Source organism: Thermobia domestica, chromosome 17 (genome assembly GCF_964235325.1).
Source record: "Thermobia domestica chromosome 17, izTheDome1.hap1.1, whole genome shotgun sequence".
Lineage (NCBI taxonomy): Eukaryota > Metazoa > Arthropoda > Insecta > Zygentoma > Lepismatidae > Thermobia > Thermobia domestica.
Genome location: NC_137470.1, coordinates 137,032,976 through 137,054,143, shown reverse-complemented (window position 1 = coordinate 137,054,143; position 21,168 = coordinate 137,032,976). Strand labels below are relative to the sequence as shown.

The window sequence follows — 21,168 nt, the reverse complement described above, 5'->3', positions numbered from 1 at the left end:
TTTGTGCACTCATTAGTGAAGAACCGGAACTGTTTAGAACAAAAACCTCTGGCAACATTGTTATCATGGTGCAATAGTACACGTCAAAACATGGGGTTGTACTTGAAATTAAAAAACACAAATCATTGAAATGGATAATTTTATTACACTGCACTGGTTAATCACATACATCCATGCCAGATAAAGGATCTGGATATTGTCGATACAATGTATTTTGAACTTCTTGCACTAGTTTGTCTTTAGCGTATAATTTTAATTCCAGTTTAAGTCTTTTAAGGTCTATTGCAATATAAATTGGTGGAAACTCAATGTCCATTTGATCACAAATAAACTGTATATCAATACAGGTATGCACCCACGAACGATGTTCACAACCATCACAACATCTAGATACATGTTGTACAATATGCATGACACATTTCTCAAAATAGTACTTTTTCAGGAATATACTTGTTTTGTTGCACACTTCCACTGCATGTTTAACACACTGGAATACGTTGATGAATTTGTTCCATTCAGTTAGCTCATCATGAAAATAATCATTCATTTGTTCGATTCGTGAACATAATATTTGCCATTCTTCAAAGTTCAGTTGTACACCAAATTGTTCTGCTTTGCCCAATCGAATCACTGGTTCAAATGTTCTAGCACTGATACCAATCATCACATGTTTTGTTTGAAATATATTTATTGGATAATAGCTTGCGAAGATGAATTTTTATCGTTAGAAGTACACATCTTTCCTGCTGAAACGCACTTGCTCAAATGATTTCATGGGATGACACTGTATCAACTGATTTATAGAACTACGGCTGACGTGATTGGAAAGAAATGTGCTGACGTTTGAATTCATGATTTCATCACAGTTGCTGACGTCATGCTGACCAACCAAATTCATAGATCGCATTCAGCATACAACTACGTCTGATATCAAAGGAATGTGCTGACGTTTGAATTCATGATTTCATCACAATTGCTGACGAAACCAAATTCACTGATCCGGCTGTGTACTAAATTCAAATTGATGACTTCGACCCAAGAATCCTTTGTAACATAAAGATACAGATCCAGTATTTAAAAAACGCAGCAGTTCTTCTTGTTTTGATGTTTCCATGGGTAAATATCTTGCTGGTAAAATTATATTCTTATCATTTTCACGTTCACTACGATTCTTAATCCAAACTTTGTAGGGATTTTTTTAGCTAGCTAAGATTCTATAAAGTACATTCTGTTGTAAATCAGTAATCTTGGTAAATGATTTCATCACATCACGTGTGTTTAGAAACTGCAGACAAGTAGCCATGATGATGTTATCATGAATACTAACTCGAACGATACTTATATGTGATGCAAAACTGATGACGTTGCATTATCATGTTCTGACGTGCACTATTGCACCATGATAACAATGTTGCCAGAGGTTTTTGTTCTAAACAGTTCCGGTTCTTTACTAATGAGTGCACAAACTTTTTAAAAATGTCAAACCAAACTTTGAAACAAAAGATTTTTTCAAACATAAATTTTCAAACAAAAAATTCAAACGAAGAAATTTCAAACCAAATTTTCTTCTAAGTTCCGGTTCTTCACTAATGAGGAGTTGCACAAACTTAAAAATTTCAAAAAAAATTTCAAACAAAAATTTCGAAACAAAAATTTTCAAACTAAAAATATCAAACGAAAAAATGTCAAACCAAAGTTTCAAACAAAGAATTTTCAAACAAAAAATCTCAAAAACTTTTTAAATGTTAAACAAAACTAAACTGAATGCAGCAAAGATTTGAAAATCATCAACCAATCAGATTGCACGAAAGATAGTGATCAGTCAATCAGATTGCACGAAAGAGAGTGATCAACCAATCAAATTGCATCAACAATAACTTTGCCAGTGTCAGATTACATCACCTTGTGAGTAAATTTCAGTGTTGTAGCATGTATTCCCTTAAGACTATGAGTCATAAGATTCAATAAGGTTAGCTTTCAGATTTCTAAAGCTCAAGGTCAAATCAATCACCACAAATGATCTTAGACTATGAGCTGTGACTAAAGTTCAAAGTATTGTTTCAAATTTCGCGACTTATGTTAAAATTCTGTTTATCACAATTCCCAAATTTAAAGAATACTTCTTTTGATATACCTATGTCTTAGAATTTATCATATCATTATATGTTCAATAAGGTCAATAATGTCCGTCAATTGTTTACCTGAGTAGAACCAACTGTTTTCTACAAGTGTGTACTCAAACTTAAGAAGTACCACAACAAAGGAAATGAATCCCTGTACACTACCTCATCAAGATCAATCACGTGGTATATCGTATTACTTACGTTTATATTTGGTCCATAGGCTGGAATAATCAAAACCAATGACGCAATTTCATTTAACAATTCTAAAATTATCCTACAAAGTTTAAATGTACCAATGTCCTGGACTCCTAATCCCATCATAGGTCAATAACTGATCACGTGATCATACTAATATTTGACAATGATTTACCCAATGAATGAGATACTATCCAATTTTAAGAACAATTACCAATTATTGATATGACAATAAGAAATGTACCCCTTCCAAAATTTAAGATTGGTACACAAATACACCTGTGTCTTATGAAAAAGTAATAAATCCTGTACTTACTCAACAATAAAGCCGTGTCAAAAAATAGGTCAATAACCTTTAAATTTTAATTATTTGGCCATAAGAGGAACATCAACATCTACAATGGGTCCTAAAACACGTTTACCGAATTTTGTTATTTGATAATTCCCAAATTTAAAAGGGAACATAAACATATGAAGGTAATAAACCCCTGTACATACCCATATAATGTGTTAAATCCTTATCAAACGGGGTCAATAACCTCCGAAATTTGAATTTTGGTAGTTCTTTACCCATGAAAGGGAACGAGGTGGACCATCCAAATTTATAGTGATACATATTGAAGTCCTGTGCTATGATACCAAATGCTTATATTAAACAATTCTAAAACCGAGTGAATGAGCCAAGATACGGCCTCCCAAATTTTTAAAGGGTGCATCAATGTACCCATGTCTTATGATAGGAAATGAACCCATATACATGACCATATAACCATATAAGGTAATAGAACCTAATCAAAGGGGAGAAATTGGGCCAAAAACCAAAACACGTGGTACAACATATTGCTTATGTTTATATTTTAGCAATTTTTACCCATGAAAGGGAACAAGGTGGACCACCCAAATTTATCATGATACATGTACTATAATACCGAATGCTTAAATTGGAAAATTTCCAAAATTTAAGGGGGTTAGCCAAGGTACCCCTCCCAAAAATGTAAAGGGGTGCATCAATGTAGCTATGTTTTATGATACGGAATGGACCACTTTACATAATCATATAACCATATAAGATAATAGGACCTTATCCAAGGGGATAAATTGGGCCAAAACCAAACACGTGGTTGTACTAAAATTTGGCAATTTTGTACCCATGAAAGGAAACGAGGTGGACCACCCAAATTTATAGTGATCTATATTAGGGTTCTATACTATAATACCAAATGTTTAAATTGGGCAATTTCCAAAATTTAAGGGGAAGGGGCAAAGTACCCCTTCCAAAAATTTAAAGGTGTGCATCAATATACGCATGTCTTATAATAGGAAATGGACCAATATACATGACCATATAATCATATAAGGTAATAGGACCCAATCCAAGGGGATAAATTGAGCCAAAACCAAACACGTGGTTGTACTAAAATTTGGCAATTTCGTACCCATGAAAGTAGACGAAGGGAACCACCCAAATTTATAGTAATCTATATTAGTGTCCTATACTATAATACCAAGTATATAAAATGGGCAATTTCCAAAATTAAAGGGATGGGCCAAGTTACCCCTCCCAAAAATTTAAAGGGGTGCACAAATGTACCTATGTCTTATGATAGGAAATGGACCCCTATATATGACCATATAATCATATAAGGTAATAGGACCTCATCAAAGGGAATAAATTAGGTCAAAAACGAAACACGTGATTGTACTAAAATTTGGCAATTTCGTACCCATGAAAGGAAACGAAGTGAACCACCCAAAGGACCTCGCACTTTTCTTATGGAAAGTGGCTTTCGGCTAATGTTGTTGAAACTTTGCTGGTTGATAGTTCTTAACATGTGGATCAAAAGTCTCAATGGGCACAAAGACCGAAATCCACTCCTTCCCCCAAAAAACCGCCTCCAAGTAGCTGGGGGGGATTGAACTGATTTCAGAATGTAAAACAATTTGTTGTTTTAATCAACTCAACAAGGACCCCAAACAAGAACAGTTTTCACTATCAAAGTACCCCACTTGACACCGCCCTTTGCCCCCACATATCCCTCCGCGAATTACCTTACGTATGTTCCATATTACTGTAGTTTATAGTTGCACGTATGTGTTGAAATACCTACAGTTTTGGTCTCACTGACGATATAATGGGTTTCACGTATCGCTGATTACGAATCTGAGGTGAGAGTTCTAGAATTCAAGATGGAGGATCAATATGGCGGATCAAAAACACAAAACACCTGAATGTAGTCACAAATAGCTGTTTACTAGGGTATTTTGGGTCGTTCGTTACGAATCTGAGGTCAAAATTCTTGAATTCAAGATTGCAGATCCAATATGGTGGATAAAAACGTCGAAGCCACAAATCGTAGTGGACTAGACTGTTTTCAGATCGCTGTTTAAGTACGCAACATTCCTTGATACTTTAGCCACCATGTAGAATTATTCTGCACCCTTGCCCTTTACCAAAACTCACCACAGATATCTTAATGCTGAACGGTGTTAAAATAATTCATCAATAATCTGTTCATTATTTTCATCATTTCGGTTTGCAACATCTAATGTGGTACTTAGCAATGAGTCATCGGGATATCTAATATTCTGTAGATGTCGTGCGTGGCCTAAATGCCACAAGACACTTGCAATGTGCGCACATGTACCTAATTTACGAGCACCGCTTTGACATGCACAGTAGAACCTTGAATAACATTTTGATCATAATCCTGGTCATCTTCATCATTGGCTACATATGCTATGAAAACTTGATGCTTAGTTGCATTGGGGAACCTTGAGTAGAGACGTATGCGCAGGAATCCCAGTTCAGTTACGTTTTCGTCAAGCTGGAATTGCTCATCGTTATCTCGTATTAGTTTATCTTGGACGTAAGAGGATGAGAGATCTACTTGATATGTGCCTACAGTCAAATCTCGTAAGTAGTTTAAGTTAAGTACAGGGAAATCAATTAGGCCTTGATCATTCAGCGGTACCCATTGACCGTACCTTCTAATAAGATTATCTACCTCCACTCCTGCTTTAACAACGTTCGGCATGATTGACCTATTTCTCATTTCTCTTGCTAATTCAATGGTTGCATCTTGCATGAAAATAACGTGATGGTATCTGTTCAAAATAGCTCCAGCTATGCGATAGAAACTATTCAGTTTCTTTGCATGTTGCAGATTCAACGTTTGTGCTAGAAACTTAAAAACAGATCTGAGATGCCCGTTTCTTGCCTCTACTATCCCTCGACTTTTAGTAACTAGTCGAGAAGTATTCGCATCTTCTGTTGATAGTTGTCTTTCACGTGGTAATAGGAGTGCGGATATTCTATGATCAATTCCTAAATATTCCAGTAGAGGAATTGCATCTCGGTATCCTCTGTCTACTAACACAATGTCACCATTTTGGAACCAGTTTGCTAAAGCACCTGCATCTTTTTGAAATTCTTCGCGAAGTATTTTTGCATCATTATTGTGCGAGTCAGCAAAATATGGCCCAAAAATAGATAGAATAAAACCATCTGGTGCTACTATAAAAGTAGGTTTTAATAGATGGCGTTGTTTATGAAGAGAGTATGACTGTCGCAATACCCGAAAGTTCGAACTTTTGTGAATGTAAGCGTAAGTAGCATCAATCACAGCAATTGCTTTCCTTTGCTCCGGTAAGGGATTGCAGAGTTCGTTTGCAAAGTCTGTTACATGCTGTTCTATAAATTGCTGTCTTGTTATGGATGCTAGTCCAATATTGTCAGGAACAAATCTCTGTAACAGCGACAATCTGACACAATCGATAGTGATACTCACGCATTGCCTACTAGGGTAATCAAAAATCAATTTCAAAACGTCGTCGGGCAATCCCTGTCGCATTTTACAAAGAAATGCCAATAAATGCTATGAACTTGTCTCATATTTCCATATAGAAATACTGGATCACAGTAAGTAAGCAGTTCTTCGAATTGATTCTTATTAATTGGCGACAAGCTTTCAAAGTCCTCATCAGTCAAGTTATCGAAATCTATGCCTGTACCTCTATTTAGAGATACATTCCTCATTTCTTGCAGAAAAACTTGTAATTGCTGACCTTTAATAACATAGGGCCTGTTAATAAATTGTAATACATTTAAAAGCATATTTAAAAGGCATCCATTTGCATCTAAATGATGCCTACAACTACGTACATTGTTTGGTATATAAATATTCCTTTTTATGAATACCTGAACCCTGCATTGTAATGATAACCTTTCGATATCATTTTGCGCATTACAGATGACACACGTCTGAGACGCTGTTTGTGTAAGAACATTTAATCGCAAACAAGTTGGGTCTGTATTGATTAAATTGATTTCATTAATTATCAACCGATTACAGTTTATGCATAGCCTCGAATTTTCATCTAGAGCTAAAGATGGATGGTTGAATTCATCTCGCTTACTAATCGCTACTTGACGTTTATTCCTATTTTTTGCGCCATTCATTAATGCCAATTGACGTACATTAAATTGCCTGATACAAACGTAACACCGCATTTTTTTTACGAAGATAGTTAATTACGTATGCGACTTTGATTCGTTTTAAACGACAATGGAACAATATTCAATAATACTCTCAGAAGCTGAAGCAAACAACGATGCAACTATCTAGTGTCCTGATAAAGACAAGAGAAAGGCACCACACCTTTTAAATGAGTAATAATGTCCCTCAATTATCTTACAAAGGACCGTTTGACGAACAAAAGCAGAACAATACCCAAAGATGAGACCTCTATTATCTTGAAAAGGACCATAGACAGATGACAGATGATCACACCTTACAAACAACGAGTAATAATATTCATCAACAATTCCGAAACGTACACTTGCTGAACCAATGCTGGTGGCGAGCAAAAGGTAATGCTTCCAGACAGCAGGCTCTGGCTCATGTGTTCGACGCCCTTAGCGTTATATGCCTCGGGGCGCTTTTCGTTGTAGCTCGGACCAGTACTGCCCTGCGCCACCATGTGGTGATAAATGGTGCCACAGACCTCCCATTGGTTCTTTGAGGTCTCGATGATTGAATAGGTGTTTTACACGTATTTTCTGCACGCTGAATTCGAATCTGTAACTCCATTCTTGAAATCGGGTCAAGTATTGTTTATATAGCTGTAGTTTATTTTTGTTATTTTCTACAAGCAATATTTATGTTGACATCTACAAAACGTTTGTTTTTTCAGGAAAGTAATATGAAAGCTGTAAAACGCTGTTACACTTAACACACGTGTATATCTATAGCTACAATAGGTATACTCAATGTTAAACGTCGGTGGAGTTTTAAAGCAAACACATTGACTTTTCGTACAAAACCCACAAGAATAGTTTTTTTTTTCGATTTCATTGAAATAAACAACACTTTAACTCGAACCTTTTTGCATAAAACGTCTTTCTACAGTTATCTAAACAATTAATTAATAAACATTTTCCTGCCATTTCGTAAAACTGAGTTGCAGATTCGACTAACCGCAGATTCGTAATCAGCAATACGCGAAATCCATTATATCGGTGATACCAAAACTGTAGGTATTTCAATACATACGTGCAACTATAAAATACAGTAATCTGAAAAATACAGTAGGGTAACTCGTGGGGAGGTGTCAAGTGGAGTAGTTTGATAGTGAAAACTGTTCTTGTTTGGGGTCCTTGTTGGGTTGATTAAAACAATCAATTGTTTTACATGCTGAAATCAGTTCAATTCCCCCCCAGCTAATTGGAGGTGATTTTTAGGGGGAAAGGAGTGGATTTCGGTCTTTGTGCCCATTGGAACTTTTGATCCACATGTTAAGAACTATCAACCAGCGAAGTTTCAACAACATTAGCCGAAAGCCACATTCCGTAAGAAAAGTGCGAGGTCCTTTATAGTAATACATGTTAGGGTCCTATACTATTATACCAAGTATATAAAATGGGCAATTTCCAAAATTTAAGGGGTGGGTCAAGGTACCCCTCCCAAATTTTTAAAGGGGTGCACAAATATACCCATATCTTATGAAAGGGAATAGACCCCTATACATAACCATATAACCATATAAGGTAATAGGACCTCATCCAAGAGGATAAATTGGGCCAAAAGAACAAACACGTGGTACAACGTATTGCTTACCTTTATATTTTGGCTATTTTGCACCCCTAAAAGGGAACGAGGTGGACCATCCAAATTTATCATAATACATGTTAGGGTCTAGTACTATAATACAAAATGTTTAAATTGTGCAATTTCCAAAATTTAAGGGGTGGCCAAGGTACCCCTCCAAATTTTTAAAGGGGTGCACCAATATACCCATGTCTTATGAAAGGGAATGGACCCCTTGTATACGCCCATATAACTATATAGGATAATAACACCTCATCAAAGGGGATAAATTAGATCAAAAACCCTCGAAATTTGAATTTTTGGCAATTTTTTACCCATGAAAGGGAACGACATAGACCCCAAATACTGATAGAGGTACATACTATGGTCCTAGGCTACCACACCCAATTTTTAGATTTGGCAATTTCCAAAATTTAAGAGGGGGTGGTCCTATGTACCTCTGCCAAAATTTAGGGGGTGGGCCATGGTACCCCTGCCAAAATTTAGAAAGGGTGGTCCTATGTATCCCTAGGTCATTGACCTTTGACCTATGACGTCACAAAAATGTTTGCTGACTCGGCTTGACATAACGGGACCCCTACTACTCCTTGTGTTCCATCTTTTGGCGTCCTGGATTAATTTCCCGACCCATATATTTCGGAATCGACCTCGTAGTTTTCCCCCTACGATGGAATCACGTAGTAGCCAACCATGGCTAAGTGTGGGGCCAATGTATTTTAGCTTCATCTTTCTGATAGTTTGGATAACACACTTTTCTTCACCTACTAGCTGGCTTACTTTTCCTGTACAACTTATCTTCATCATTCTTCTCCAGTACCATATTTCCACAGCTTCTAATCATTCTTGATCCTGCTTGTTAATAGTCCAAATTTCGAAATCATATAGAGCAGCTGCTTAGACAGATGTTTTAATCATCCGTTTTCTTAGTGTTTTCAAGATTCTTCGATTTGCAAGGAGCTTATGTTTTGATCGAAAGGTTTGTTTAGCTAATGCTATAAGTATTCAGATCTCCTTTGCTGCTGTTACTATCTTCAGTGACTATGCTGCCTAATTTTAAACGATGAGATCTGTTGTAGTTCGTGGTTGTCGATAACTAACTAACTGCATGGTCTATGGAACCCTGAGGTTCAATGCCGTGTTCACAAAAGCTCTCCATTGACTTCTATCCTTAGCCAACTGGAATCATTCTTGAAGACCGTTCCCATATATACATAAGCGATGTTCAAAATATTTATGAAGTTGAAAAACAATGCTGTGGAGGATCAGGGCAGCAGAGTTGTCTTCAACATTGGGAGGCGGGCAGATTTGAAGACTATTCTGGGAGGGGGGAGATGAGTTCATATTACGCCAGATGAATCTGATTTCTGAAGTGAACCTGTTGTGTATAATACAGCAAGGGACATCAATTTCATCTCACTTTTCTTTGTCGCAGTCGGATACAAATTATCACATTTCTCCCCAAGAAACACATTTCGAGTCGGATTATTGGGGCAACAGTCCCTCCGACTTCCAAGAGTCGAATTGATATGCCCTCCCCCGAGATTTGCGCCAGTGCATATTCTACAAATGAATATTTACCAATGGTATATTCCAAAACTTCTTATCTATTTGAAAAAGACTGGATTGTCATCGTCTGCTTTCAAGGAATTCTGTAAACTTTGTAGTCCGATTGCCACAATTCCAGTTACAAGTTCTACTGCCGAACGCTCTCTTTCTGCACTTAGATGAATTCATACATTCTGCAGAAATACTCAAGATCAAGAGACATTGTCCGATCTATCCTTGACATACATTGAAAAAAAGCTGGTTAAAATTGCAACAAGCTGAAAGTGATGATGAGTTTTACAATCGAGTGACTGAAGAGTTTGACACGAAAGGAAGGAGAATATATTTAAAATTTAAGTGACGTAGTGGATTTTATAATCAGTTGATTCAAAAGTTTTTCGAGAAAGAAAGAATAGACCTAAAATTTAATTGATATAATGAATTTTATGATCGGATAATTGAAGAATTTGACAAGAAAGGAAGAAAAATAAACTTAACATTTAAATGAAGTGGTTACTTTTTTTAACGGATGTTTGAAGAATTTCACAAGGAAGAACGTCTGTATAGACTTAAAATTTAGGTGACATGGTGAATTTTATAATCGAGTAATTAATGAAGAACTTGACAGGAAAGGATGGAAATAGACTTAAAATTTCAGTGACAGGTGAGTAACATTATAAAATATTTAAGTTGTTTGTAGTATTTGGTATCTTAACCATTGTTTCCTTCATTCCATAAGTCACCGACCGCCAGTGCTGTGAGGCCTCCAATCGAATACGTATTGTTTAGCGTTTGGGCCAGTATTAATTCTGCATGTGCGACGATGGCCTTGTCTAACACCTCTGCGGATTTGTGCAGGTTCCGCTTGTCGATTTGCCAGTCTGACAGTTACTGTTTGTCTTTTGTAAATGTAAAATAATATCCGCAGGAGTTTTATGGGCACCCAATGTGTTGCAGAAGGAAGAGATGCCATTTTAAAGAATTCTACAGAATGAACACAGATAAACTAAATACCCCCAAAGCATTGTTGTATCTCTGCAGTGAGTCCTATAGGTTTTCAAATGAGATGTGACTAGGGGCATCTAATCTATTAATTTTAAACGATACATAATCAACATGATAATTTTTTTTTTAACCTATCGTAAGAAGACAGTAATTTTTCGAATATATTATACGATAAATTTTTAAAATAACCTTACAGAATCTTGTTTTTCTTATTGATTGAACCACCCTTTAAAGCATCGAGGTTGTATTATCATGTTAATATACTCATCAACTTGCAATCATAATCTCGTGTGCTCCATCAGCGACCAACCATTAACACTGCATACATACACTTGTGGCCAGCCACCTGGTGGTTACTCGGGAGCCCTATCTTAATATATTTATGTACCATGTGTGGGACCAGTGTATGGAATTATTTCGTCACGATGGAAAATGACATTACCAGGAGCCAAATTATTGGGAAGGTATATTAAGGTGAAAACTAGTCATAAGATGCTTTCAGAAGCTCATGCTTTGATAACGGAGAAACATTAGAAAAAATTACTGTTGATAGTGTATTATAAATAAATGTCACTAGTTATAACCGGTGAAAGGGATTTGAAAAGAAATGGTGAGTGGCGTGATATATATATCCTGCAAAAAGAGCATTGCCTGATCATAAGTAAATTATGGTTTGTGACAGAGTACTTGAAACCGGTAGATTCATGCAATAACATTCTTTAAATCAAGATGTTTACACCAGATAACCAGTGCTGTCGGGAGATGCTGTTTTTTTTTTTTTTTTTTTTTTTAATCCAAGCAATCAAACTATGGTGCTAAAATGGGTTTCTATTGCTTATCATTGTTATAATAGTAGTAAAGTATTTTGTTTGTACCCCATACCAAGAGAAAATATCCTTAAACCCATGTACCAACTTATCTCGTCACAGCAAAGACTAATATTCAAGAAATATTCTTAGTACCAGGGAGCATTAGTGGCATTGGCAATTAATCACCGGTCACGGCAACTAAAATATAAGGCGAAATGTGCCAAGTTCAAAACAAAAGGAATTGTGAGGATTTGAAAAGTACTGATGTAACGAAAACAAATTCATAATCATTTGTGTTAACATAAACCTCAGAGCACAACTTCAGTCTAAGGTGGCGGAGTTGTTCGGAAGATTTTTTTCTGTGCAAGTGGTCACATTTCAGAATGTCAGAGTCCTTAGAAATTATTTTGTCCAAAACAACAGAATAGAAATCTAAAATCTTTCGTTATACAATGAAAACAACACAATAAAGTGAATCAACAGGCATACTTAACACAGAAAGGCCACTTTTCTCAAAAACTACATTAAGCATCTCTTAGTAATTCAAGATATAGTACCTGCACCCTAACGATAAATTTTATATCAAATAAATTTAAAAGGAACAGCATAACACAACGATCTATTTCTAACATTTAGTGCTAGCTTGTAAGTAGTTTTCGAAATTCTAAACTATAAGAATGATCTTTGGATTAGTGTTTTAACTACTTACAGTTTTAACTCTCCTTAACTTCTGGCTAGTTCCAATCTCATTTCCAAGGTAAAACAAAAATCCATTCGGCTGCTCTGTTCGAAAATAAAACGAAATATGACTTGTTGTTCCTAGCGAGGAAAGTACTTCTGGATTTCTTAATTGTAGAGTTGTATTACTATAGAAGGTTACTCCAACTTTCACTCTGAAAATTAAGGAATTGAGTCAGTTCTTTAACCATACAATTAGTTTAAAATAAACAACTGATGTAAATTGATTGATTACAATGAAATTAAGGAATATGGTCTTATCCACGACCTCATCAATAAAATACATCAAAGGAATTCGTTCGGACTCAATACGGGATATACTGTACTTTCATAAAATGTAAATAATTCTGTACAATGATAATGATAATACACTAGTGGAAAGACATTTAAGAACATACAGCAGCAAATCCCGGAACACAAGGAGAATGTGATCGTACGTGGTGGAGATCCAAGAACGCCGCTCGTTGGGAATGACGAACATGTTATACAGGATATTTAAAATCATATAGTAATCACCGCGATAGCATATATAACCACTCCGATGCACCATAGAAGAAATTGTTCAGGCAAGCATCCTGTTGTACAGATGCTGGGGTATGTCAATGCCTGTCTTGGGTATGGCATCCCAAGCTTGCTTTAGGTCTTGACGTAGCTGAGCGACAGTTATTGCTGGAGCCTGGCTGGCGGTCAAGAGTCGTGCAACCATACCCCAAAAGTGCTTAACCATGAAAATATGAGCGTAGCGTGTGGTTAATTTACCCACAAATTTATCATAAAGTACCGGCTGGTATAGAAGGCTTATATTTAGTACAGCACGCTAATTATCTTGGAAGTTAGGAAACGTGCTTCCTCCTGCTGCAATATGAGGTCCGCAATTGATCAGGTAAGATAGGAGATCAGTATTGATGACGCACTAGTCATACCCTCATTATTATACACCAAAAGCGAAGGGTTATGTAGTTTAATGTAATGATACCTGGATAAAATACCTGTACGGCGTGTCTCGTACAGCGAAGTCGAATACACGTTGTATTTTCAAGTTCTTCTGCACGTTCATGCACGTCATTGTTCTGATGGATATAATGATCCTCCATTCGTGTTGTCAGTCGTTTCTTTTAATACCGTCAAAAATGCTCTCGACGATGAGCAAAATATATCTGAGGAACTAGTGCGAGGATAGCTTGAAAACGTACACCTGCCTCCAACAATGGATTTAGTATTCGTGCGCTCACATGGAGGGCTCTGATTGCACTGGCGCTCGCTATTCTGTTAGTTAGGATGGCTTGAACAAATTTTCTATTCTAGCACTCGCCAGCACCTCGCGCGAACATGTCTGTTGTGGGAATCTTCTTCCTCTCATTCTGTACATTACCGACGGACTATGTCACGATCGATATGAGCAATAATTTTGTAGAACGACTACCCGGCTTCTCGCAGCCCCACTATAGGTTCACACTCGAAGTTTCTTAATTGCACAACAAATTTGTGGCGTTGTCTTGACATTTTAGACATACCCTGGGATCAATACGAGTACGCAGCGGATTCGCAAACACAACTACATTGTGGTGTTGTCCAACAACTTTCACAGTATTAGCAGCATTCCTTCTACAATCATTACGATCAGCCTGCCCTCTACAAGCACACTTTCTATCATATGAGTTATTTCGAATTAGACAATGTAGAAGTAATGTTCTTAAATGTGTCCACCAATGTATCTACTATTCATCAGGCAAATTCATTAGAAATTTAGAAATCAGGTTTTAAGTGACTGTGTTACTAAATGACCCTGTGAGAATGATAAAATACAAAAAAAAAATTAAAATAAAATAAAATAAATATAAAAATAAAAAAATTAAAAAATAAAATAAATAAATAAATAAAAATAAAAATCAGTTATCATTGTTAGTTGCTATGATTCGATTTAGACATAAGCACATATATTAAATATCAATTTCTTATAGTATAAAAAGTCAAACGTTATATATAGCATTTTTAGGTGATCTATTTATTATTATTTTACATTTATACTTAGTTGTTAGGTGAAACAGTGGTCCATCTCGTTTTCTCTGCAGTATTTTGAGTGAACCGTTTACAATTCTGTTATCATTCCTACGAGGGTATTTCCAAAATTTTCCGGCCTGACACTGAAGTATCGCGTCTCATGAACGATGAATAGTTCTCTCATTATGAAGAAATCTTAAGTAAGTTGGATGGCATGATACTCAGATACTGGATTGGATGGAGGAAGTCTGAAGATTAAGTATCGCTCTCATCTGATTTCAACTCCATAGACTTTGTTATGAGGAGAGATTTGAAACCTGAAGTGCACGCTGTGAGGAACCACCTTAATTTTATCATTTTTCAGCAAGTTCGTTTCATTTATAAAGAAACTACAAGTCCAGGGTACGGGAATAGCCTTCTTGCCAATATTGACTACCTATGACCCCAGCATTCCTCTTTTATGTGTTATAAAATATATGTTCGAAAGTATCCTCTGAGGGATTACAATTTCTAATATAATTTCTAAGCCAAAATATAGTAACACGTATGTAGAGGATTGGCTTTCCCATATGTGAAACGCGTGCATTTCCACGGAGCGGCAAAATCTGTAATAACTATATTATTTAAAATAAATATTTCTTGCTGGATATAGACTTCATGATGATGTTAGCTAAATTTATTAAGCTGACCTTCTATTTGAATACTACATTCATAAATTATGTTTAGGTCGCATTAGTTCAAGGTCACATGAACAGTGCTAAAACAAATCGTCAAACAAATCTCAGCATAAATTGCTTGATTATTGTCAAATACAAAAGCTCAATTCTCGAACAGTAGCGAACACCTGATACATTTATTTAGTTATCACAGTTTTGATATGAAAACTAGTCTTGTCTTTGTTAAAAACAAATTCTTTATCATTGAAGGCGGAAACAAGTATTTTTTTTTTTAATTTTTTAACAGATGTAGAAGGAAAATCAAGAAATAAAGATAAAAGAGCTAATTGCAAACTGATATATTTAGATTGAAGCTCGATATTGAATTCTATAAAAAGGATTACCATCTTTCCTCTACACGTGTGTTTGCTTTATCTGTCACTAACATAACAGATTATAGATTATTATTTAAAGAAGAAAAGACCAGACCCAACAAGATTATATTTGTAGTGTTTAGGTTTCTCTGACTGCGAGTGCCTTTTCCCTCCCCTTTATTCCTCATGATAGAGCAGCATACTTAAAATCGTGACTTTTGAGATTTGTTCTTTTGGAGAAAAGGGGGCGGTAAAGGATGCCATTGCACGGGGCGGCAACTTGCCTAGGGCCAACCCTGATTATATACGTATGTATATTGTTTAGCAATACTTACACTGTTCACACAGTTACTGTAGAGCCTACTCTTACTTTATACTAGCACTTACCACAGTATGTATCTTGCAAATATGCTACAAAACACTATGAAATTTTCAATATTGAAGCTTTTATAATACGTGGTAGAATTTTTCATCATGGTTGCACCTTCTACAGTCCCCAAAACAGATCTATGCACATCGACGCGTTTTGTTCTATTTTCGTAAAGATCTCGTTGGGGTGTTTGAAATCTCCGCCTGAACTTCATGACAGTAAAGTATTTGAATAAGACAAAGCTGTTTTCTTTCGCTACACTTGCTCGTCTAGTCTTCTATTATCTCCTACTGAATAACTGTAGCTATCTGACACACCTGTGACATCAGAACATTGATAAGAATTACTGTAGTTTCACTTTCATTCCAGAGCTTGTCGTTGCAAATAACACAACATTAAAGTAAATTAGATCTTTCACGAGTAATAACGGTGATTCTCCATGTAAGGAATTAAATTGGCCAATTAAAAAGCATGAGACATATCATGTTCCAATCATGACGCTTGAAATAAATTTCCAAATACCTGAAAGATGGTTTCTAATACAGAACATAAAATAGAATCAGATATAGACACAAAATGCTCACTATTCCGTCCTATCCTCAATATGATTATTTCGCTAATATTAATAGTATCTCCATATAGTGACAGCAACAGATGCTTCAAGATGCTCGTAACCCTTTTTTCTTTCTTTTTTTTTATCTAGAACATATTTTTATCACTAGTTGTCAAGTATTCAGGATGGTTCGAAAGATATGAGCAATACACAAGTGATTATTTCGTTCATTTCTCCTTGCGAATATTCGGTACGTATGACATCAGCTTGCCTGTTCCGCTAACAAGTTGTCTCAACCAATCAGCGCAATGATAAGATAAAAAGTTGCTTTATTAGAGGAAGTCGTCGCTGACGCAAAGTTACACGACGTTTACAAAACTAGGAGGATGATATATCCTAGTACTGTTTCCATAATTTCTGTACAGTATTCATTTTAATCAGAGATGGAAAATGAACCGGTCTGAAATGAAACGCTCAGGACAAGTTTCTATCTTTAGCATGGGTTCTTCGTGCTTGATGTGCTTCAAAAGTGGGTCAGAACCGTTCTTTTTCCATCCCTGATTTTAATGTTTACTTTTATATTATTAGCATTTGTGTGTGTGTGTGTGTGTGTTCACATAAGTTGTTTTGGAGAGCTTTTTATTGGCACATGGTAGTCATCTATCTCGTAATTGGTGTTCTCCTTGATTTAGCCAATAGTAGTTTGGTCATGTGTTGGTGTTGAAATCTAGATTTAATTTGGTTTTTATTTATGAGCATAGAATCAAACTCTGAATGTTTCACTCGAAATGCTGCACGGGAAACGAGACGTGGCGCTGTTTCCCCCTCACAATGAAATACTGACGCAAAATGTTAAGAAACACGATAACAAGGCATCACCTAAAAAATGCTATATGTAGCTTTAGACTTTTCCCATTATAGCAAATCAATATTTAACATATGCGCTTATGCAGAGCCAGCCCTATGCAATTTACCGCCCCGTGCAATAGCATCACTTGCCGCCCCTCCTTTCTCGAGAAAGAATAAATCTTAAAATATTTTAAGTATGAAAGATTTTAAGTATGCTACCCCATCATGAGCAACTAAGGGGAGGGAAAGTGAACTCGTACTCACGAAGGCCTAAACACTACAAATACAATCTCGTTATGTCTTTTTTTTTTTTTTTTTTTTTTTTTTTTGAAATAATAATCTATTATGTTAGTGAAAGGTATAACAAACACACCTGCAGAGGAAAGATGGTAATTCTATGTAAGGAATTCAATATCGAACTTCAATCTCAATATATTAGTTTGCAATTCCAATGCAACTGGTTCTTTTATTTTTATTTCTTGATTTTCCTTCTACATCTGTTAAATTAAAAAAAAAAAACTTGTTTTCACTTTCAATGATAAGAAACTTGTTTGTGACAAAAACAAGACTTTTTTTTTTTTACCAAAACTGATAGCTAACTAAATGGAACAGGTGTTTGCTACTGTTCGAGAATTGAGTTCTTGTATTTGAGAACAATCAAGCAATTCATGCAGAGATTTCCTTGACCATTTCATTTAGTACTGTTCATGCGACCTTAAACTAATGGGACCTAAACATGATTTATGAACGTAGTATTCAAATAGGTCAGCCTAGTAAATTTAACTACCATCATCATGAAATCTGTTTCCAACAAGAAATATTTATTTTAAATAGAATAGTTATGACAGACTTTCCCGCCCCTCGAAACTTGCTGTCACGTGCAAATGCACCTGCTGCACATATGGTAGAGCCGGCCCTGCGCTTCTGTCTAAATCAAGTCCTAGTAACCAATAGTAGGATATTCTTCTATTTCATCATTACTACAGAATCATTTACTAACAATGCTGTTGCTTTAACACAGTCACTTAAACCTAATTTCTAAATAGCATTTGTGTGAGTGATGAACGTAATGAATGTACTGCGTGCAGCACCAACCCAGTGTTATTGGGTAAAGTGCTGCTTAATCGGTAGCTACATAGGTTTATACCTAAGTATGCGAAAATGCGAAGCAACACTGTAAAAGTTTAAAAAATTGAAAAAACTAACATTCTTTATATTGCTGCATTGTAAGCTTTTCTTCGTTGTGTCCTATCACTGAGTAAATAAACAAAGTAAATAAATAAATTATAGCATACATAAATTGTATTGCAAAATTCTACGTGATAGAAAGCAAATTACTATGACATTTAGGTTAAGCTCATAATCACACCGTGTTATAGTGGTACAGCAATGAGAGAAAAGTTATTTTAAAGTAAAACAAACCTATTGGCAAGGTTCCTAGCCTCTGCAATTTGTTTTCTCAATGCTTCGAGATGCTTTTCAATATCCAGACCAAGTTGATGGACTGTTGTTTGTCGCCGTTCTAGCTGTCCTAAAAGGTTTGTTATGTTTGGAGCCAACGCTCTTACTTGCTCCACTGGAAACAGAACACATGAAACTTTAGTGTCTTAATTTTGAAATGGAAATTCCACAATATTGTTAGCGTCTAACGGGAAAAGAAAGAAAGGACAAGTAAAGAAAGAAAGAAAGAAAAGAAAGAAAAAGTAAAGAAAGAAAGAAAGAAAGAAAAGAAAGAAAGAAAGAAAGAAAGAAAGAAAGAAAAGAAAAAGTATAGAAAGAAAGAAAGAAAGAAAGAAAGAAAGAAAGAAAGAAAGAAAGAAAGAAAGAAGAAAAGAAAAAGAAATAAAAAATAAAAAGAGAAAGAAATAGAAAGAAAAAAGAAAGAAATAGAAAAAAAAGAAAGAAGTAAGTAAGTAAGTAAAGTATTGTTTTCCATCGTACAAGCTTTGCTCTTTATAGACTTAAACTGATATAAACTACTGGCTGAGCAAAACAACTCTTTTATTGTAAAAATTATTAACGTGTAACAGTTTCGCCAACTATCTACTTTGGCTTCATCAGACACTATGAATACACAGCCAGTGACAGATTTAATATAAAAGACAGTGAAATCCCTCAATCCTGATTGATTACAATAGACTACTACAACCAATCCCCTTACATCACACACCAACAATCAAAAACAGAAACAAAAGTCGCTATTCCCCTTCCTCCTCCCACGTTGGCATCATATATATTAATTTATAATAACTGGGTCTAATCTAATTAACAAAATAAGCTTTATAATTAACATCTTAAATATGAATACTAATTAAATAATAAATAAATAAATAAATAAATAATACTAAATTTACAAAAATACAGCTGTACAATTGACTTATTTAATCTTTAAGGCTCCTCAATAACCTATATTATTTTGAGGTTAAATATATGCTTCTGTACGTAAAATACTGATTGTAATTAATTGCATGTAAAATTTATTTGTATAATAAAATTTAATTATAAATAAAATCATGTTTCACGTTTAACACTGACTGCTCATGGTCATTTTTGATGATCGACCATGACGCCAACGTATATTTGCCCCATGGCTACCACAAGGCCAAGAAGCGATATTCAAATAATAAGTATTTAGAGACCTCAACATTCAATATTCCAAGTTGTTTCGAACCAGATCTGGCTCCTGGCGGGAAAAAAATGCGTGAGCCACCTATGGCTAACGGGGCCTCAGAGGAACGAATTTACGTCAAGGCCCTGTGAGCCATACGTGGCTCACATGAAAAACAAGGAAATTGACAGTTTTTATTAATAATACGTTGTTTCATACCATTAAAATATATTTCTTTTACAATGTTAATGGTATGCAACAATTATTAATAAAAAAAAGTCTCAATTTCCTCGCTTTCCATGTGAGCCACATATGGCTCACAGGGTCTAAACGTAAATTTGATTGTCTAAGGCCCAGTGAGCCATATGTGGCTCACACATTTTTTCCCACCAGGAGCCAGATCTGGTTAAAAAAAATTTGGAATATTGAAGATTGAGGTCTCTAGATACTGATTCTTTGAATATGCTAAATTGTAAAATGCGAAGTACCACGCCGGAATAAAAGCCCAAACAAGTTGCATTTTCACATTTTCAACAAGTTGACATTTTTATATATTGTCTATGGATATGGATGTATAATTCCAAAAGCTAAAGTGCATGGAATATAGTCTGGCACTTGCCCCAAAACATCGTATTGAAAAATAAAACAATCCTTTCCATAGGGCCTCAGGTACGTGCCAAACAAAAGTCAAGGCGTGAGCCATATATGGCTTATGAGGCCCCACGATCAGTTTTAGTGTGAGCCATATATGGCTCACGGGGCCTCACGGAGTAGTTTAGAGTGAGCCATATATGGCTTACATGGCGGTTAATGTGTTAAGTGAGCTTATGTCCACTGCCAGTGAGCTTTTGTCCGCAAGTCTAACATAAGACTGGAGGTGAATTTATGTCCGATATCCTCCACTGTTCAAATACATCGTGCCAGTAGGGGGAGAGGAATAGCGACATTTGTTTCTGTTTTTAATATTTGGTGTGCAATGTAGTAGCCTATAGTAATCAATCAGGATTCAAGGATATTTTCGCTGTTTCTTATATTAAATCTGTCATAATCTCTATATTAAGAGTGTGTTTAATGAAGCCAAAGTGGATAGTTCACGAAAGTGTTACACGTTCATAATTTTTACAACAAACGTACTGATTCGCTCAGCGACTAGTTCAAATCAAAGATGAGAGATATACAAATAGATAGATCTCAATCAGCTGAATTAAGTAAGATGATTTACGATTTAGGATTAA

At 35.6% G+C, this 21,168-nt stretch overlaps 1 protein-coding gene across 1 annotated transcript in view; it reads right to left on the bottom strand.

Annotated features, from left to right (window-relative positions):
- LanA (laminin subunit alpha) overlaps window positions 1–21,168 on the bottom strand; it is a 402,631-nt gene that overhangs the window by 89,448 nt on the left and 292,015 nt on the right. The window contains exons 44-45 of the mRNA XM_081744326.1: window positions 18,748–18,901; window positions 12,494–12,677 (exon numbers count right to left, since the gene is read on the bottom strand). Coding sequence (XP_081600452.1) covers window positions 12,494–12,677; window positions 18,748–18,901 — 338 coding nt within the window. The remainder of the gene's footprint in view (window positions 1–12,493; window positions 12,678–18,747; window positions 18,902–21,168) is intronic.